This window comes from Cnephaeus nilssonii (assembly GCF_951640355.1).
Source record: "Cnephaeus nilssonii genome assembly, chromosome: X".
NCBI classification, from domain to species: domain Eukaryota; kingdom Metazoa; phylum Chordata; class Mammalia; order Chiroptera; family Vespertilionidae; genus Cnephaeus; species Cnephaeus nilssonii.
In genome coordinates this window covers 90,382,390-90,403,225 of record NC_137071.1, presented here as the reverse complement: position 1 = coordinate 90,403,225, position 20,836 = coordinate 90,382,390, and the positions used below count along the sequence as shown (strand labels likewise).

The 20,836-nt window shown below is 41.9% G+C and overlaps 1 protein-coding gene across 3 annotated transcripts in view; it reads left to right on the top strand.

Moving 5' to 3' along the window:
- The first annotated feature begins 10,209 nt into the window (after positions 1–10,209).
- Positions 10,210–20,836, top strand: part of MTMR1 (myotubularin related protein 1) — a 75,537-nt gene continuing 64,910 nt past the window's right edge. For 2 of the 3 annotated variants that reach the window (XM_079764269.1, XM_079764268.1), the window contains exon 1: positions 10,210–10,500. In XM_079764269.1, coding sequence (XP_079620395.1) covers positions 10,358–10,500 — 143 coding nt within the window. In that variant the 5' untranslated portion in view covers positions 10,210–10,357. The remainder of the gene's footprint in view (positions 10,501–20,836) is intronic. The other variant, XM_079764270.1, reaches the window with a different exon arrangement.

Genomic DNA, 20,836 nt, shown 5'->3' with positions numbered 1-20,836 from the left:
TTTATGTGATGTATCATTTTATTGATTTGCGGATATTGTACCAGTCTTGCATCCCCAGGATAAATCCTACTTGGTCATGGTGTATGATCTTTCTAATGTAATGCTGAATCCGATTTGCTAGAATTTTGTTGAGGATTTTAGCATCTACGTTCATCAAGAATATTGGCCTGTAGTTCTCTTTTTTTCTGGTGTCTTTATCTGGTTTTGGGATTAGGGTAATGCTGGCTTCATAGAAAGAGCTTGGAAGTGTGCCTTCCTCTTGAATTTTTTGGAATAGTCTGAGGAGGATAGGTTTTAGTTCTTCCTTGAATGTTTGGTAAAACTCCCCTGTGAAGCCGTCTGGCCCCGGGCTTTTGTTTGCTGGAAGCTTTTTGATGACTGTTTCAATTTCTTCCATAGTTATTGGCCTATTGAGATGTTTAGATTCTTCCTGATTGAGTTTTGGAAGGTTGTATTTTTCTAGGAATATGTCCATTTCCTCCAGGTTGTCCAGTTTGTTGGAGTAGAGTTGTTCATAATATTTTTTAACAATCCTTTGTATTTCTGTGGGATCGGTTGTTACTTCACCTCTTTCATTTCTGATTTTGTTTATTTGGGTCCTCTCTCTTTCCTTCTTGGTGAGCCTGGCTAGAGGTTCATCAATCTTGCTTATCCTTTCAAAGAACCAGCTCTTGGTTTTGTTGATCTTTTGTATTGTTTTTTTTTGTTTGTTTGTTTGTTTGTTTGGTTTTTGTTTTTTTTTTTTTTGGTCTCTATGTCATTTATTTCCACTCTGATCTTTATTATTTCCTTCCTTCTGCTTACACTGGGCTTTTCTTGTTGCTCTCTAACTCTTTGAGTTGTAGGGTTAGGTAATTTATTACCATTGTTTCTTGTTTTTTGCAGTAGGCTTGTAGAGCTATGAACTTTCCTCTCAAGACTGCTTTCGTTGTGTCCCATAGATTTTGGATTGTTGTGTTTTTCATTGTCATTTGTTGCCATGATGTTTTTTATTTGTTCTTTGATCTCTCTGGCAACTCAGTCATTGTTTAATAGCATGCTATTTAGTCTCCAGATGTTTGATAATTTTATTGTTTTTATTGTAGTTGATTTCCAGTTTTATGCCATTGTGATCTGAGAAGATGCTTGATATGATTTCTGTCTTCTTGAATTTGAAGAGACTTTGCCTGTGTCCTAATATGTGGTCTATCCTTGAAAATGTTCCGTGTGCACTGGAGAAGAATGTATATTCTGTAGCTTTGGGGTGAAATGTTCTAAAGATGTCAATTAAGTCCATCTGATCTAGTGTTTCATTTAGGATTGCTGTTTCTTTGCTGATTTTTTGTTTAGATGATTTATCCAGTGGTGTCTGTGGGGTATTAAAGTCCCCTACTCTGGCTGTATTGCTATCAGTCTCTCCCTTGATATCTTCCAGAAGTTTTTTTTATGTATTTGGGTGCTCCTGTATTGGGTGCATATATGTTTACCAGAGTTATATCTTCTTGTTGAATTGCTCTCTTTAGTATTATGTAGTGGCCTTCCTTATCTCTTGTTATGGCCTTTACTTTGAGGTCCGTTTTGTCAGATATAAGTATCACAACCCCAGCTTTTTTCTCATTTCCATTTGCCTGAAAAATGTTTTTCCATCCCTTCAGTCTCAGTCTGTGTGAATCCTTTGTTCTGAGGTGGGTCTCTTGCAGACAGCAAATATATGGTTCATGTTTTTTTATCCATTCAGTTACTCTATGTCTTTTGATTGGTGCATTTAATCCATTTACGTTTAATGTTATTATTGATAAGTACATGTTTGTTGTCTTATTTTTCCTTAATATTTGTGATTCTTCTTGCCTTTCTCTTTCTTCTCTAAATAGACACTTTTTGAAAGAGGAAATAAAGAAGGCCGAGAGACGTAAGAAAACATGCTCAAAGTCACTAATTATCCAAGAGATGCAAATCAAAACAACAATGAGGTACCATCTCAAACCTGTCAGAATGGCTATCATCAACAAATCAACAAACGACAAGTGCTGGTGAGGATGCGGAGAAAAAGGAACCCTCCTTCACTGCTGGTGGGAATGCAGACTGGTGCAGCCATTGTGGAAAAACAGTATGGCGTTTCCTCAAAAAACTAAAAATGGAACTCCCATCTGACCCAGTAATCCCACTTCTAGGAATATATCCCAAGAAATCAAAACACCAATCAGAAAGGACACATGCTCCCCTATGTTCATAGCTACGTTTGGAAACAGCCTAGGTGCCCATCAGCATATGAGTGGATTAAGAACTGTGGTACATCTACACTATGGAATACTACACTACTTTAAAAAAGAAGGAACTCTTACTGTTTGCCACAGCATGGATGGAACTGGAGAGCATTATGCTAAGTGAAATAAGCCAGTCGGAGAACGATAAATATCACATGATCTCACTCATATATGGGATATAATGAACAACATAAACTGTTGAACAAAAGTAGATCCAGAGACAAAGAAACACTGAACAGACCATCCAACCTCAGAGAGAAGGCAGGGGAGTGGGGGGAGAGTTCAACAAAAAGACTTGTATGCATGCATATTAGCATAACCAATGGACACGGACACTGGGGCAGTGGGGGCTGGTCCTGGGGGTGGAGTGGAGCGGGGGGGGGGGGGGGCGTCAATCAGGGAAAAGGGAGACATATGCAATATTTTAAATAACAAAAGAAAAATTAAGCCCCAGTTGGTTTGTCTCAGTAGATAGAGCCTCCGCTTTCGGGCTGAAGGGTCCTGGGTTTGATTCCTGGTCAGGGCACATGCCCAGGTTTTGAGTGCAATCCCCAGTTGGGGGCCTGCAGGAGGCAACTTATCAATGATTCTCTCCTATCATTGATGTTTCTATCTCTCTCTCCCTCTCTCTTCCTCTCTGAAATCAATAACAAGTATATATATATAAATAATATAAAAATTAAATAAAATGTTTCAAGAACAACTATTCCTGGTACTCAAACCAGGTGGCTTTCTATGATTGTTCAGGGTCTTGTGAAGCTTGAACCCAATCCACTGGATATCCTGAAGTTCCATTTCTACCCAGTTGAAAGCATGTCATCTATGTATGGCCACCAGGTCTAGTACAATATCTAGCACATATTAAGCATTCAATAATGTTTAAGTGAACAAATGTATAACTTTCTACCTATTTCTATTAAGAAGAATAATGTCACAATGACAAGGTTCTTTTTTAAAATTTATTTTTATTAACTGAATTTATTGGGAAGACATTGGCTCACAAAACCATACAGATTTTAAGTGTACAACTCAGAACATCATCTGCACAGTGCATTGTGTGCCCATCACCCCAAGCAAAGTCTCTTTCTGTCCCCATTTATCACCCCTTTGCCCATTTCCACCAACCCCCAACCCCCTTTCCCTCTGGCTATCATCACAGTGTTGTCTGTGTCTGTATGTTATGTATACATGTTTTTTGACTAATCCCTTCACCTTCTTTCATCCAGTGTCTCCCAACCCCCACCCCTCTGACCTCTGTCAGTCTGTTCCATGTATCTATGTTTCTGTTTCTATTTTGTACTTTGGTTTATTATGTTCATTAGATTCCACATGTAAGTAAAATCATATAGTATTTGTGTTTCTCTGACTAGCTTATTTTGCTTAGCATAATAATCTCCAGGTTCATTCATGCTGTTGAAAAGGTAAGATTTTCTTCTTTTTTACGGCGGCATAGTATTATGTCATGTAAATGTACCACAATTATTTTATCCACTCATCTACTGATGCGCACTGGGCTGTTTCCAGATCTTGGCTATTGTATCTTTTTTTTTTAATCCTCACTAGAGTATATGTTTATTGATTTAGAGAGAGGCAAGAAGAGAAAGAGAGAGAAACATCGATTGGTTTCCTCTTCTACAAGCCCAGATCTGGGACCAAACCTGCAACCTAGGTATGTGCCCTGAATGGAAACAGAACCCGCGACCTTTTGGTGTATGGTATTATGCTCCAACCAACTGAGCCACATTGGTCAGAGCCAGATCTTGGCTATCCTATATAATAAAGAGCTAATATGCAAATGGTCATCACACCCTCCCACCCTCTAGTCCTTGCACCGGGGCCGGAGGACCTGAGTCTGCACCCCCCGCCCAGTGGGGCTTGACGGGGTGGGTCTTGCACAATTTCGAGGCATGTGCGGGTGGGTGGGGACTTGACCATGGGTCCCACGACACAGCCCAGATTCTGACAGGAGGGAGATTTCCATATACATTTTACTAATTTTCTTTCATCTCTAACACTTCTATTATAGATAAAGGGCAAATAGCAATATTAAAATATTTCCTCTAATTAATTCCCTTTTAATGTGCACAAATTTCATGCACCAGGCCACTAGTTGTAAATAATGCTGCTATGAACATAGTGGTGCATATACTCTTTTGAATTGGTGTTTTGGGATTCTTAGGAAATATTCCCAGAAGTGGATTGCTGGGTCATAAGGCATTTACTATTGCAACAAAAAATAAGGTACATAGGAATAAATTTATCCAAAGAGGTAAAAGACTTGTGCTCAGAAAATTATAGGATATTGAAGAAAGAAATTAAGGAAAATACAAATAAATGGAAGCATATACCATGTTCATAGATTGGCATTAACATCATTAAAATGTCCATACTACCCAAAGCAATCTGTACATTCAATACAATTCCTATTAAAATATCAATGGCATATTTCACAGATCTAGAACAAATATTCCAAAATTTTATATGGAACCAAAAAAATGATAACATTCTTATAGAATAATACTGTAAGCATGGTAAGAAATTCAAAGAGATCTTGGTGCCGAAACCGGTTTGGCTCAGTGGATAGAGCGTCGGCCTGCGGACTCAAGGGTCCCAGGTTCGATTCCGGTCAAGGGCATGTACCTTGGTTGCGGGCACATCCCCAGTGGGGGGTGTGCAAGAGGCAGCTGATCGATGTTTCTCTCTCATCGATGTTTCTAACTCTCTATCCCTCTCTCTTCCTCTCTGTAAAAAATCAATAAAATATATTTAAAAAAAAAGAAAATTGGCTCTTTGCTTCCTTTAAAAAACAAAAAACAAAGAGATCTTGGCAATTTTTATTATTAAAAAAATTTAATTCCAGTTGACATTCAATATTATATTAGTTTCAAGTGTACAGCATAGTGGTTAGACATTTATATAATTTATGAAGTGATCAAATCTTGGAACTTGAATTTATTTTTTCAGTTTAACTTCCAAGATGCATTCCAGCTCTAAAATCTGATGTTCTCCCCAATAACACATTAACATTTGTCTTAGGTTAGGATCCTTAGAAGCAGAGGTACAGGGATGTGGGGGCACCTGATGTACAAGCTCTCAGGAGAAGGGGGTGAGGAAGCAGGGAAGGGCAGAGAAAGGGGCTGCCCAAGGATGTGGTGGCAGCTAGACTCTGACTTCAGCCTGATCTCATGAGCAGCTCTGGAGTGACAATTGTACCTCACCAGTTGTTTCATTTTTATACAAGGGGGCAGACTGCTGTTCTCCTGTGCCAATCATTGGCTGTGAGCTGCCCCAGGGTAGGGAGGAGAGAATGTATGATGGTCCCATACCTGAAGGCAATCCTCCACAGAAGGGGGTGCCTGGGAGTCCTTAGCATCCAACTTTCTCAGCAGCTGGCAGATGGTGATAAAGCTGCCAGAGAGGAACCACTCACAGTCCCAACATTGTCCATGTCAACATTAAAACTACTTCGTCTATGTTGTCAAGAGGGAGACAAATTTTTATAGTTGCCATTTACTAATAGCCTACGTTTGCATCATGCTTACACATACCAGGCATTGTACTAAGTACTTTATATATATTAAAATTAATCTAATTGCCACAACAAGCCTATGATTAGCTGTATCATCATCATCATCATCATCCCCTTTGCAAAGGAGGAAACTAAGCACTGAGAATTCACTTGCCCAAAGTTATTCAGGTGCTGGGTAGAGGATCCAGTTTCAACCCAAACTACTGTGGCTGGGAGTCTGTGTTCTGGTGTACTTTACTCTGGTGCCTCATCAAAGGACTTGGAATCCTGTTAAAGCGTTTTATAATATCTTTCTTGTATTTAAATAAACATATCTCCACTCCTCAGTGTTTACTGTCTATAAATTTCAGCCCCTGATTACATCAAGCCAATTATCCATGCTGTTTCAGAGTTGGGAACAGAAATGGGTAAAACTTATATAACAGTTGGTATTTTAACTTATATTTGAATATAGACACCTTTAGCATTCAAAAAATTCGTAACACTCAAAACAGATTGCTAAAACCCTCCACTGAAGGTCTTGCAAAAGCAGTTCACCTTTGGCACCCTTAGGGCTGGAAACCATCTCGGCCTAGCACCTAACTGTGCTAGCACCTGGCTGCCATAGGTGGCAAAGAAATTGCATGCTTTTTTCCCCACTTGGTTGAGCCCCATGGGATAGTGTTCAGAATGAAAAAAATTCCCCCAAATTCTGCACAATAAACAGGTCAATGGAATGCTTAAACATTTGCTCAGAAAGCTGGAAGTAGATGTATAAAGTTGTTGCTTGGCAACTATGTTACTCCCCTGGTGGGGGTGAGGGTGGGTGCAGAATCTTGTGCGGGTTTTTTTGTTGTTGTTGTTGGGTTTTTTGTTTTGTCTGTTAATCCTTGTCGGAGGATATTTTTCCATTGATATTTTTAGAGAGAGTGGAAGGGAGAGATAGAGAGAGAAACATCAATGTGAGAGAGACACATCAATTGGTAGTCTCCCGCATGTACCCCGAGACCAGGACCAAGGGATTGAGCCTGCAACCAAGGTATGTGCCCTTGACCAGAATCAAACCCAGACCCTTCAGTCTACAAGCTGACACTCTATCCACTGAACCAAACTGGCTAGAGCTGTTTTGTTTTTGTTTTCATTTTATTGGTCCATGCAATTCAAAAGTCTGGGAATAACTGGTTTGAACTCAGTGTCTCCTTTCTTCCCCTGTGTAATGGCTAATTACATGTATCAACTTGACTGGGCCATGGGATGTCCAGATGTCTTGTTAAAATATTAATTCTGGGTGTGGCGGTGAGGACTTTTGCAAGAGATTAGCATTTGAATCAGTGAATCTGTAGACTGAGTAAAGTCAATGTCCCTCCCCAAAGTGAGGGGCCTTATCCAATCCATTGAAGTCCTGAATAAAACACAAAGGTAGAGGAAGGTGGAATTCTCTTTCTGCCTGACTGTTGAGCCCAGACATCCATCTTCTGCACTTAGTGCTCCTTGTTCTCAGGCCTTCAGACCCAGACTAAGGGTCTACCTTCAAAATACAGCACTGGCTTTGCTGAGTCTCCAGCTTGCAGATAGCATATCATGGGACTGCTTGGCCTCCATAATCAAGTGAGCCAATTTCGTATAATAAATCTCATTACAGTCATGCTTTGCATAATGACGTTTCAGTAAATAATGGACTGCCTATACAAAGGTGGACACATAACATTAAAATGGAGCTGAGAAATTCCTATCACCTAGTGATATCATAGCCATTGTAACACCACAGTGCAATGCATTCTTCATGTGTTTGTGGTGATATTGGTGTAAACACACCTACTGTGCTGCTATTCACATAAAAGTATAGCACATACAATTATATGCAGTACATAATACTTCATAATAAAAATAAATGACTATGGTGCTGGTTTATGTATTTACTGTGCTATACTTTTTATCATCATTTTAGAGTGTGCTCTTTCTACTTATAAGTTTGTTGTGAAACAGTATGTAATGTTACACCAGCAGCAGCCTCATACATCTCGGGCTTACTTCCTCACTTGATTGCATCTTTTTTTCTTGTGTTTGATTTGATCTCATGTTGTTTTGTACAAGTAACATGCTGTACAGGTTTGTACCTAGGAGCAAGACCATATAGCCTAGGTGTGTAGAGGCTATATCATCTGGGTTTGTGTAAGTGTACTCTATGATGTTTTTCACAGCAAAGAAATCGCCTAGCTATGCACTTCTCAGAACCTACACCCATCCTTGAGTGGCGCATGACTATAGAGTCAGATATAGAGATAGAAATTAGAGATAGAGCGATAGATTCTGTTTCTCTGGAGAAGTTAATACACCCTCCCAGACATTTCTTAACCCTTACCTCCAGCTCAAATTGTCCCCTGAAAGTGTTCTTATCAATGTCCACACCACCTCCACGTTGCTGATTCCAGGGCCCACTTCTCTGCCCTACCTTACCATATGTCTCAGCACCACCTGACACTAAACCATTCCTTTTTAAAACTCTCTACTTTTTTGGCCCTCACGTCCCCTCTACCCTGGCTCTTGTACTTGTCTCTGGCATTGCCTCAGGCTCTTCCAAGGCTCCTCTCCTCTCACCTGCCTCTTAAGTGCTAGTGTCCTAGTATCTCACTAGTGCAGGCCTGACAATTCATTCCTCACCTTGCCTCCTACCACACAGATGAATATATGTCCCCTTAAGTGATTCCTGGGAAGGCAGTGTGGTCAACCCAACAATCCTGATATGGGTTGGGGCACTTGTGTGTTGAAAGGCAATTCTCCATGACTACCTCAGGTTTCTGAATGTTCCTGAACCTCTGAGTGAATGAATTTATAGCCAAGTTAAGAATGTTGGTATAAGGAGACATTCACAGATAGAAGGTCCAAGGTCAAGGTTCTGGCAAGGTGTTTTTTTAAAAAATATTTTTTATTGATTTTTTTACAGAGAGGAAGGGAGAGGGATAGAGAGCTAGAAACATCGATGAGAGAGCAACATCGACCAGCTGCCTCCTGCACACCCCCTACCGGGGATGTGCCCGCAACCAATGTACATGCCCTTGACCGGAATCGAACCCGGGATCCTTCAGTCCGCAGACCGATGCTCTATCCACTGAGCCAAACCGGTTTCGGCTCTGGCAAGGTTTTATGAGAGCCCTGGTGAGAGCCTTCTTCCTGGCTTGCAGACAGCTTCCTTCTCACTGTGTCCTCACATGGTCTTTCCTCCATGCCTGCACATGGAGAGGGTGAAACCAATCTCTCCGGTGTCTCTTTTTATAAAGGCACTTATCCCATCAGACCAAGGGCCCCCCTCCTAATGAACTAATCATCAGCTAAAGGCCTCATCTCCAATTATCATCAATTGAGGGTTAGAGCTTCAACATATGAATTTGAGGAGGAGAAATACAAACATTCGGTCTATAATAGTGGGGTAAACATTTGACTTACAATTTTGGAAAAACAGAACCTTGCAGAAGGTAGGTCTACAGTGTGCCTAGAGATCTCTCCTTCCTTCCTTGCATGCTTCCTCCTCCTGTTGCCCTTTCACCCCAGGCTTATCTCCTCTTGTGAGTAATATGGCTGCTGGGGATCCAGCAATCACATGTTAAGGTTCAGTTTGAAGTTATTAAGTTGGTAGGGCAGGATGGGTCTGGGATGGGAAGCGGGAACTTCATGTCTCTAGGTCTGCCTTTTACCAGGGTCATAAGTCTGCTGTCCATGCCGAGGGCAATCATAGGCGATGGGGCATAGCCATGATTTCCAACAAAACCAGAGGTGAGTTGACGAGGGGTGAGAAGTTGGATATGTGAACCCTAGCGGAAATGAGCAGGGACATAAGTCTAGTCCAGGATCAGATATTGGCTTGCTTTCTTGCACTGATTTAACCAACATTAGTTAAATGTTATTCTTAATATAAACCAAGGGCAGAAATTCCGGGGGCGGCATTAGAACACTTGGTTGCCCTACAGATGGCAGGAGGTGGGTTTTGTGGGAGGGAGGGAGAAAAGGGGTGGGATGAAATTGCTAAAATGTATGGAATTACTCCCGCTTGGAGATGTCATGACTAGGGACGCCCAGGGGCCTGAGCTTCCACACCCCAAAACTTTCCTTTTAACAAAGTGCTTGGCTAAAAGTGGAAAGAAAAATTAAAAGAAAATAAATGACTTTTAATCCTTTAATTCCTCTGAACTTTTTTTTTTAAAAAAAAACGCTGTATCTCAATAATCAATCTGGTAGTTCCCTGAGCAAAGCACGTTCTGTACCATCTGTTTGTAGACTGCGACCCCAAATGGCTTGGGTCGTGTCCAAGTTTCTCCAGCCTCTGCCCCCTGTTCCGGTTTCCCTGACGGGAGCATAGGTGGGCGGGTGTGAGGGGCGACCGGACGCCAGGCCTTCTAGCCGCCAGCGCCGCGCCCCCTCGGAACCCCCCACCCCCACTCCCGCGCGCGCGGACTTGTGGGTAACGCGGAGCCGCCAGGTGACAGCTAATGGCGGCGACCGCCTAAGCCGGCAGGCGGCAGTTAGGGCCTCGGGAGCGCGGCAGAACATTCCGCTTGCTTCTCTGATCCTGATCGCGGCTTCCCCGCGGTGGCAGCGGTCTCGGCGCGCCATGGACCGGCAGGCGGCGGCGGCAGCGGGCAGCGAGGGCGCCGGGGGGCCGGGCCCGGGGCCGGCTGCGGGCTGGAGACCCCCTCGGGTCGCGGGGGCCCCGCCCTCCGGCTCCCGGCAGCCCAGCGTGGAGACCCTGGACAGGTAAGCGGGGCCTGGCCCGCCGAGGCCTCCGCACCCTGATTCCCTAGGGTCCCTCATGAGCCCCAGCCATCCGCTCCGTGCGCGTGGGTCGGGGGTCGGAGGTCGGAGTGCGGCGTCCCCCTCCTGGGCTCCCTACTCTGCCCACTCCGAGGCTCCGAACCCCATCTCAACATCCTGGACCCCCTCACCTGGCCCACTTCCGCCTTGCACGCGGGAGTTCCCCTGAGGGGCTTTGCAGCTGTCAAACCATTTCCAGTGCCACCTCTTACTGTGCCTGGGCTGGCCTTGCCCCAGCCACAAATCACTGGGGAGGATATTTCACCGGGCTCTCCTCTCATAGAGTGACCTTGCCTCCTGTGGTTTGAAGATCACCATATATCAGCCGCACCATGCTTGGGGTCTTTGATGTTGGGATTGAGAGTGGGAGCCAGGGGGTGGAACCCCACAGGTGTGGAGCTGGTTCACATGGGGGCAAAGATACCCTGATTTGAAAAATTGGGATGGAAAACGTCCAAACTGCTCCTGATGCAGAACACGCAATCGTTTACTTTCAGTTCTCTACCCTTGGTAGGAACCGGTTGCATGTTTTCCTGAACACATGAACCTACTGCTTATTACCCAGTCTCAGAACTAAGATCCATCAGTTATAAGCATAAACTGACCATGTCCAACTGGGAGGGCCATCCTAATGCCCCCAATGCAAGGGGTGGGTTATGCCACCTCCAGAATATCCAGTATTCCCACATCTTGGCCATTTCACTTGACACCAGAGTGCAGTTAGGCAAGAGAGACAGCTCCATCAGGTTCAAATGTTTATTCTTGCCTGGCTTAGTCACACTACTGAGCTGAACTTTGGGAAATTTCCAAAAACATGGGAACAACAAGGAACACTCCCTTTGTTTCTACCCCAGTGTAATTACAGTGTATTTTAGTAAGTTAATCACCCAAGTGGTCAGCTTCACTGAAAACTAAACACAGCTAAGACAGTACTTGGAATGCTCAGAATTTTTCCCTCATTGTGGACACTGTAATGTCTGAGGGCTTGGAGAGTCAGAGAATATTTGCTCTCTTACCAGTGGAGAAGGCAAACCAGCAGTTTAAGTTGAATGTGAGTGCTAAGGTAGGGTGAACATGCAAACATTCTAGATGGTGATCATTTGAGAAGCTTTTAAAGAAATCCATGGGGCAAGGCCCCCCTCCTGAGGCTTCTGATTCAGGGTGTTTGGGGGAGGCCCAGAAGTTAGTAGTTTCTAAAAGGTCACAGCCTAAGCTGTGATCTACTACATTGTGGGTACACGGAAGTGGTTAATTGATTTATTTGTTAGTGGTGGGGGGATTGGCAAGTATGGGCAGTAAGCAAGGGCCCTCTGAGGAAGCTGAGATTTGAACTGAGTGGTAAAGAATGAGAAGTTAGCCAGGGGACAGGGTGGGAAGGGCTTTGAGCCATTGGAGTGGAATGTGTAGTCATGTAGGTGGTACTGGATGTGGGGAACTGGTAAGGGAAAAGACTGGTGGGATGGCAGGGGCCAGATTTTGAAGGGACCTGTGTGCCTTCCCAGGGCATTTTGCCTTTATCCTCTGGGCCAATGCTTCTCAGGGCATGGTTCTGTATAACCTGCCACAGAATCACCTCCATTGCTTGATTTAAATGCATATTCTTGGGTCTCACCCTAAATCTGGTCCATCCACCTCTGGGGTGGAGTCTGGAATTCTGCATTTTTAACAGCCACTTGGCACTACATGTAGGGTGGACCACATGATCTCTTTTGCCCAGTATGGTACTGGTTTACTAGTTGGGCCAGTGTAATTATTAATAGTGTTCTCCTATAACTCACAGTAGTGATTTGGTTTGGAAGGGGAAAATATATGGTCACCCTACTGCAGGGACCACAAAAGGATTTCCATCAAGTGAACTACAGGATGGGACTGGCATTTGAGAATGGACTGGAAGCAGGTAGTCTTATTTATCAGATTATGGAAATACTAATCATTCATTCATTTCTTCTGCAAATACACGTGCCTTCTCTGTGTCAGGCATTATGTTGGGCTGAGGGTATAGCAGGAAATAGACACAAATACCTGCCCTTGAGGAGTGTATGTTTCATGGGAGAAAGACAAAAATACAAGTGAAATGTGTTCTCTGCTAGATGATGATTAGTGCTAGAGGAGAAAAGTAAGTTGGGAAAGGGATGGGAATTGTTGGGGATATGCACTTGGGAAGTGGTTGGAATTTTATTTAGGGTGGTCACAGAAAGCCTACCTGAGAAAGTGACATTTGAATAATGTTCCTAAAGAGGTGAGGGATCCAGTCATACAGATATCTGGGACGACTGCATTCTAGGCAGAAGCCTGTGCACCCTTGTATGGGACTGTGATCAAAGTGTTCAAGGGTCAGCAAGGAGACCAGTTTCACTAGCCAGTAGGGAGCTAGGGAGAGAGCAATAGGGGACGAGGGGCAGAGAGGTCACAGGGGCAGATGGTAGGGAGTCATGGGGAGCCATTGCAGGTCTTGGAGCAGAGGAATGATATAATCTATTTAGATTTCAGTAAGATCTCCATGACTGCAGTGTGGACAACAGATCAAAAGGGGTAAGGGTTGAAGCAGAGAGACTAGCAAGTAGGAGGCTACTACAGTCATCCAAGTGAGAGAGGATGATGGCTTAGACTGGAACAGTGAGGGGTGGAGGATGGAGGAGAAGTGATCAGATTCTGGATATAATTTGAAGAAAATGTCCAGGGTAGAGCCAATAGGGTTTGCTGATTATTGGTTGTTGGGTAAGATAGAGGAAGAATCCAGGACAATCCTGAGGTTTCTGGCTTGTAGGAAGTGGTGTTGCTGAGATGGAGAAGCCTCTAAGTGAAACAGTTTTAGGAGACTGGCAGGCTCTAGCTCTGTATTATCAGTTATGAGATGCCAGTTGTCCTGGAGGCAGTTGGTTTATATGATCCTGGAGTTCAGAGGTGGTGTCTGGGCTGCAGACCTCAATTTGGGAGTTTAAGCATAGAGACTGGGCCTAAATAAATGAGGCAGGAGGAGAATACAGAAGAATGATGGGTGTCTGAAAAGGGAAACTAGAATAGCAATCAAGCAAGGTGCATTGTGATATCAGGTGTGAGAGTGAAGTGAGGGGTGGACTCCAATGTAAACCCCAGCTTTTAGGCCTTAGGGGCCTGGGTAACTGGCTGTGCTTTCCTCTAATTTAGAAAACATGGGCCTGATGATGGTTCAGAAAGTTTGAGTTGGCAGGGTCTCTGAGACCAATTAGTGATGTCTCCTAGGATTATGGGCATCCACACCCAGGTTGGAGAAACAAGGCTGGGAGGCAGGCGCCAAGTGATTGTTGATACCAGGCATGTGGAGGGAAATTTCACAGACTAAAGGGAAGAGGTTGGGGAGAGGAGATATGGCTTCCCTTCTCAGGTTTGTCATTCACAGTTCTGATTCACACTCTTAAGAGGGACCATGAGAGTGAAACCTGGCTCTCCAGCCATGGTTCAGCCCCACTCCGTGGACTGTGGGACCCTCTTCTGTCTTCTGAATACTGTACTTCTCTTAATGATGTCAAATCTGTGGTCCTGCAAGAGGATGTGGCTTGTTCAAGGTCACGGAGCTAGCAGATGACAGAAACAGGACTTGGATCCAGACCTCCTCTCTACCCTCCCACTAAACCACACTGTTTGTAACTTTGTTGGCCAGGACACTTTTGGATGCAGGTGACAAAAAATACAAATCATTCTAGCTTAAGCCAAAGAACAAACTGTCTTGGTGCACATCACTGCTGCAGATAAATGGCCATAGCACATTTGGCACCAGAGTTGCAAATAGTGTTGTCAGCACCCACCCCCCTCCATCTGTTGAATTTTTCTTGTCTTACTCTTTATCTCTGTGGGTTCCTCAAAGTGGTGAGGGTGGGGAGTGGCCTTCAGTGGGCTGGGGTGGATTCAACCCAGGGTCTAAGAGAAAAGCTTCAATTAGCCCAGCCTGGGTCACTTCCCTACAAGTGGGGGCAGGAAGAACAAGAGGTCAGTCACTCTTCTTCTCCCTCCCCCACAGAAGCCGATGAAGTTGAGGGGTTGTTCCCCACAGTAGAGAGAAGTGTCCTTATCAGAAGAAGGGGGAAAGAATGCTGGGTAGATGGTAACAACAGATCACCCATGGTGGGTACACAGGCAGATTTCTGTTAGATTTGCAATCAGGGGTAGATGCTGACAGGAAAAGGGGCTACATGATAAGAAAAGTATGCTATAACTGGGCAATAAAGGTGACTTAGCTTTTAAAAAGGAAACTAAAATCCCTCCCCTTTCCTTCCTTCTTCCTCTTAGACATTGTGGTAAATGAATTCTTAACATATAGGAATGTCTGCCCATTTAGCGCATGTTTTTACTTATATTTTCAGTCCCACAGATAACCACTGAGCACCTTTGTCAGACTACAATTTAGATCACTAGTAGAGAACACCAAATATCTTTATTTTACTACTTAGGTTATTTTAAATACTGCCTAGGTAATCCAGGTTCTTCTAGTCTTCCATACATGAATGTGTATTTAGTTAGAGATGAGATTTTTAAAGGTCTTGAACATTGTTTACATGAAAACGACCTGCAAGGTAAATGTTTTGCCCTTTTGCTTGATTTCTTCAGTGCTTTGACCAGTTGAGAGAAAAATCTGTCCCCTAGGGGCAGTTTTTAATTCCCTCTCTGCTTAGTTTGCTTATGAGGTCCTTGAGGTCAGGAGTGCACAGCCCTGAACACTTACCAGCCATGTGACCTTGGTCAAACACTGGAACCTCAGTTTTCTCATCTGTAAGATGAGTCACTGTGAGGCTGGGGTGAGGCTGTGAGTAGAAATGTGTTGAATATTTTAGAGCACCATACAAGTGGATGGTGCCATTTTCATTGCAATGTGGTGCTCTCATGTAGGCAGTGGCTGGCATCTGTGGTACTGGCCTCTGTTTTGCCCTCCAGCTCAGTGAGTTGGCCACTATTGGTTTTGCCATATTCTGGCAGAACAGCCCTAATGGAACTGAAGGCAGGCCTGCCACCTTCTTACCAGGCATGTCCCCTCTGTGACTCAATTATCTCATCTCAGAAACAAGTTGGCTATTTTCTGTTCTGTCTTCTTATTCCATGGTTGTGAGGCTCTGATATAATAAGGACTATAAAAGCCTTTTGTAAGTCATCAAAGCCCTTACAGAAGTATAAGAAAGCATTATTACTAGACACAGACATCATTTTTCTATTTTGTTCTTTTAAAAATCACATAATCAAAATTGCTACATTAAGAGTTATTTTGATTTATTCAAAATTACATTTTCTAGATTTGAAACTACCAACATGAAATCGATTGAATGTTTTAAAAGCATATGCTTTAAGATAAATATTTCACTTTAGAATTAATTTCCTGTATACATCACATTAAGAATATCCATTCTATATACAGGGTTTGGCAAAATAATACAATAATTAATCAGTAAAAATACAAGAATAAACTTTTGCATATTTACAACTATAAACCTATGTTTGCCCACCACTGTAATTGTAAGAGTAAAATTCCATTAAATGATAGGGAATAACTTTCTTAGAATCTTAAAAATAAATTTTCAATTCATTTAAAATCAACCTGAAAGCTAACTTACTTCCTAGTTATTAGTCAGTATTTCAGTTCTTTTTTTTTCTCCAATTTTTTAAATTAAGGTATTATATGTGTACATATCTTACCATTGCCCCCCCACCCCACTCCCATATATGCCCTCACCCCCCAGAGTTTTGCGTCCATTGGTTATGCTTATATGCATGCATACAAGTCCTTTGATTGATCTCTTATCTTCCCCACCTCTCCCTAACCTTCCTGCTGTAATTAGACAGACTGTTTAATGCTTTACTGCCTCTGTATCTATCTTTTTGTTCAAGTTTTTAATGTTCTTTATTATCCATAAATGAGTGAGATCATGTGGTATTTTTCTTTCATTGACTGGCTTATTTCACTTAACATAATGTTCTCCAATTCCATCCAGGTTGCTGCAAATGGTAAGAATTCCTTCTTTTTTATGGCAGCATAATATTCCATTGTGTAGATGTACCATAGTTTTTTGATCCAGTCATCTGCTGATGGGCACCTAGGCAGTTTCCAGATCTTAGCTATTGTAAATTGTGCTGCTATGAACATAGGGGTGCATATATCCTTTCTTATTGGTGTTCCCAGTTTCTTAGGATATATTCCTAGGAGTGGGATTACTGGGTCAAATGGGAGTTCCATTTTCAGTTTTTTGAGGAAACTCCATACTGTTCTCCACAGTGGCTGCACCAGTCTGCATTCCCACCAGCAGTGCACGAGGGTTCCTTTTTCTCCGCATCCTCGCCAACACTTGTCATTTGTTGATTTGTTGATGATAGCCATTCTGACAGGTGTGAGACGGTACCACATTGTTGTTTTGATTTGCATCTCTCGGATAATTAGTGACGTTGAGCATGTTTTCATGTGTCTCTTGGCCTTCCTTCTGTCTTCTTTGGAGAAGATTCTATTTAGGTCCGTTGCCCATTTTTTTATTGGATCATTTATCTTCCTTTTATTAAGTTGTATAAGCTGCCTGTAGATGTTGGAGATTAAACCTTTATCAGTGATGCCATTTGCAAATATGTTCTCCCATGCAGTGGGCTTTCTTGTTGTTTTGTTGATAGTTTCTTTTGCTGTAAAAAAGCTTTTTATTTTGAGGTAGTCCCATTTGTTTATTTTCTCTTTAGCTTCCATTGCCCTAGGGGCAGTATCGGTGAAGAAGTTCTTTTGGCATATGTCTGAGATTTTGCTGCCTGTGGATTCCTCTAGTATTTTTATGGTTTCTCGTCTTATGTTTAAGTCCTGTATCCATTTTGAGTTTATTTTTGTGTATGGTGTAAGTTGGTGATCTAGCTTCATTTTTTTGCATGTATCTGTCCAATTTTCCAAACACCATTTATTGAAGAGACTGTCTTTATTCCATTGTATGTTCATGCCTCCTTTGTCAAATATTAATTGAGCATAGTGGTTTGGGTCAATATCTGGATTCTCTATTCTGTTCCATTGATCTATATGTCTGTTCTTGTGCCAGTACCAGGCTGTTTTGAGAATAGTGGCTTTGTAATACAGTTTGAAATCTGGTATTGAGATCCCTCCTACTTTATTCTTCTTTCTCAGGATTGCTGTGGCTATTCGGGGTCTTTTTTTATTCCAGATGAATTTTTGGAGAGTTCTTTCAAGGTCTGTGAAATATGCCGTTGGTATTTTAATGGGGAGTGCATTGAATCTATAGATTGCTTTGGGTAGTATGGACATTTTAATGATGTTGATTCTACCAATCCATGAACATGGTATGTTCTTCCATCTGTTTACGTCTTCCTCTATCTCTTTTTTCAGTGTCCTGTAGTTTTCCGTGTATAGGTCTTTTACCTCCTTAGTTAAGTTTATTCCTAGGTATCTTAATTTTTTTGGTGCGATGGTAAATGGGATTGCCTTTTTGGTCTCTCTGTCTGTAAGTTCACTATTGGTGTATAGAAAGGCCATAGATTTCTTGGCGTTAATTTTGTATCCTGCTACATTGCCGAATTCATTTATTAAGTCTATTAGTTTTTTGACGGAGTCTTTTGGATTTTTTATGTACAATATCATGTCGTCTGCAAATAAAGACAGCTTTACTTGTTCTTTTCCAATTTGGATGCCTTTTATTTCTTCTTCTTGTCTAATTGCAATGGCTAATACTTTCAGTACTATGTCAAACAGGAGTGGTGAGAGTGGGCATCCCTGTCTTGTTCCTGTTCTTAGGGGAAATGTTTTTAGTTTTTGTCCATTGAGTATGATGTTTGCTGTGGGTTTATCATATATAGCTTTTATTATGTTGAGGTATGAGCCTTCTATTCCCACCTTGTTGAGAGTTTTTATCAAGAAAGGGTGTTGGATTTTGTCAAATGATTTTTCTGCATCAATTGATATGACTATGTGATTTTTATCTCTCAATTTGTTTATGTGATGTATCACGTTTATTGATTTGCGGATATTGTATCATCCTTGCATTCCTGGGATAAATCCTACTTGGTCATGGTGTATGATCTTTCTGATGTACTGCTGGAGCCGATTTGCTAGAATTTTGTTGAGGATTTTGGCATCTATGTTCATTAGGGATATTGGTCTGTAATTCTCTTTCATTGTGTTGTCTTTATCTGGTTTTGGTATTAGGGTGATGCTGGCTTCATAGAAAGAGCTTGGAAGTGTTCCTTCCTCTTGAATTTTTTGGAATAGTCTGAGGAGGATAGGTTTTAGTTCTTCCTTGAATGTTTGGTAAAACTCTCCTGTGAAGCCGTCAGGCCCCGGGCTTTTGTTTGCCGGAAGCTTTTTGATGACTGCTTCAATTTCGTCCATAGTTATTGGCCTATTGAGCTGTTTAGATTCTTCCTGATTGATTTTTGGAAGGTTGTATTTTTCTAGGAATATGTCCATTTCCTCCAGGTTGTCCAGTTTGTTGGAATAGAGTTGTTCATAGTATTTTGTAACAATCCTTTGTATCTCAGCGGGGTCTGTTGTTATTTCACCTCTTTCATTTCTGATTTTGTTTATTTGGGTTCTCTCTTTGCTTCTTGGTGAGCCTGGCTAGAGGTCCATCAATCTTGTTTATCCTTTCAAAGAACCAGCTCTTGGTTTTGTTGATTTTTTGTATTGTTTCTTTGGTCTCTATGTCATTTATCTCCGCTCTGATCTTTGTTATTTCCATCCTTCTGCTTACACTGGGCTTTTCTTGCTGCTCTTTTTCTAGCTCTTTGAGTTGTAGGGTTAGGTAATTTAGTACCATTGTTTCTTGTTTTTTGCAATAGGCTTGTAGAGCTATGAACTTCCCTCTGAAGACTGCTTTCGCTGTGTCCCATAGGTTTTGAATTGTTGTGTTTTCATTGTCATTTGTTGCCATGATGTTTTTTATTTCTTCCTTTATCTCTCTGGTGACCCAGTCCTTGTTTCATAGCATGCTGTTTAGTCTCCATGTGTTTGAATTCTTTGGATTGTATTTATTGTAGTTGATTTCCAGTTTTATGCCACTGTGATCTGAGAAGATGCTTGATATAATTTCTATCTTCTTGAATTTGAAGAGACTTTGTCTGTGACCGAGCATATGGTTTATCTTTGAAAATGACCCATGTGCACTTGAGAAGAATGTATATTCTGTGGCTTTGGGGTGAAATGTTCTGAAGATGTCAATTAATTCCATCTGGTCTAGTGAGTCATTTAGGATTGATGTTTCTTTGCTGATTTTTTGTTTAGAGGATTTATCCAATGGTGATAGTGGGGTATTAAAGTCTCCTACTATGATTGTATTGCTATTAATCTCTCCCTTGATATCCTCCAGGAGTTTTTTTTATGTATTTGGGTGCTCCTATATTGGGAGCGTATATGTTTACCAGAATTATTTCTTCTTGTTGGATTTCTCCCTTTAGTATTATGAAGTGGCCTTCCTTATCTCTTGTTATGGCATTTACATTGAGGTCTATTTTGTCAGATATAAGCATTGCTACCCCAGCTTTATTTTTCATTTCCATTTGCCTGAAAGATATTTTTCCATCCCTTCACTTTCAATCTGTGTGAGTCTCTTGTTCTGAGGTGGGTCTCTTGTAGACAGCATATATATGGGTCATGTTTTGTTATCCATTCAGCCACTCGATGTCTTTTGATTGGAGCATTTAGTCCGTTTACATTTAAAGTTATTACTGAAAGGTATTTCTTTGTAGTCATATCTATTTTTGTGTCTGTATTCCTTCTTACCTGTTTATTTCTTCTTTTTACAGTATTCCCTTTAGCAATTCTTGCATTGCTGGTTTGGTGGTGATAAACTCCCTGAGGCTTTTTTTGTCTGCGAAGCTCCTGATTTCCCCTTCAATTTTGATTGATAGTCTTGCTGGATATAGTATTCTTGGATTCAGTCCTTTGCTTTGCAACACTTTGTATACCTCCTTCCATTCACTTCTAGCTTGTTGTGTTTCTGTTGAGTAATCATTTGACAATCTGATGGGTGTTCCTTTGTAGGTAACTCTCTGTCTCTCTCTTGCCGCCTTTAAGATTCTCTCTTTATCATTTATATTTGCCATTGAAATTATGACATGTCTTGGTGTGGGTCTTTTGGGGTTGATCCTGCTTGGGACTCTCTGTACTTGCGTAACTTTTATCTTTCCCACATCTGGGCAGTTTTCTGTCATTATTTCTTCAAATGGATTTTCTAATCCCTGCTCCTCTTCTTGTCCTTCTGGCAGCCCTATTATACGCATGTTACTTCGTTTCATGTTGTCCTGAAGCTCCCTTAGGCTTTCCTCCTGCTTTTTAATT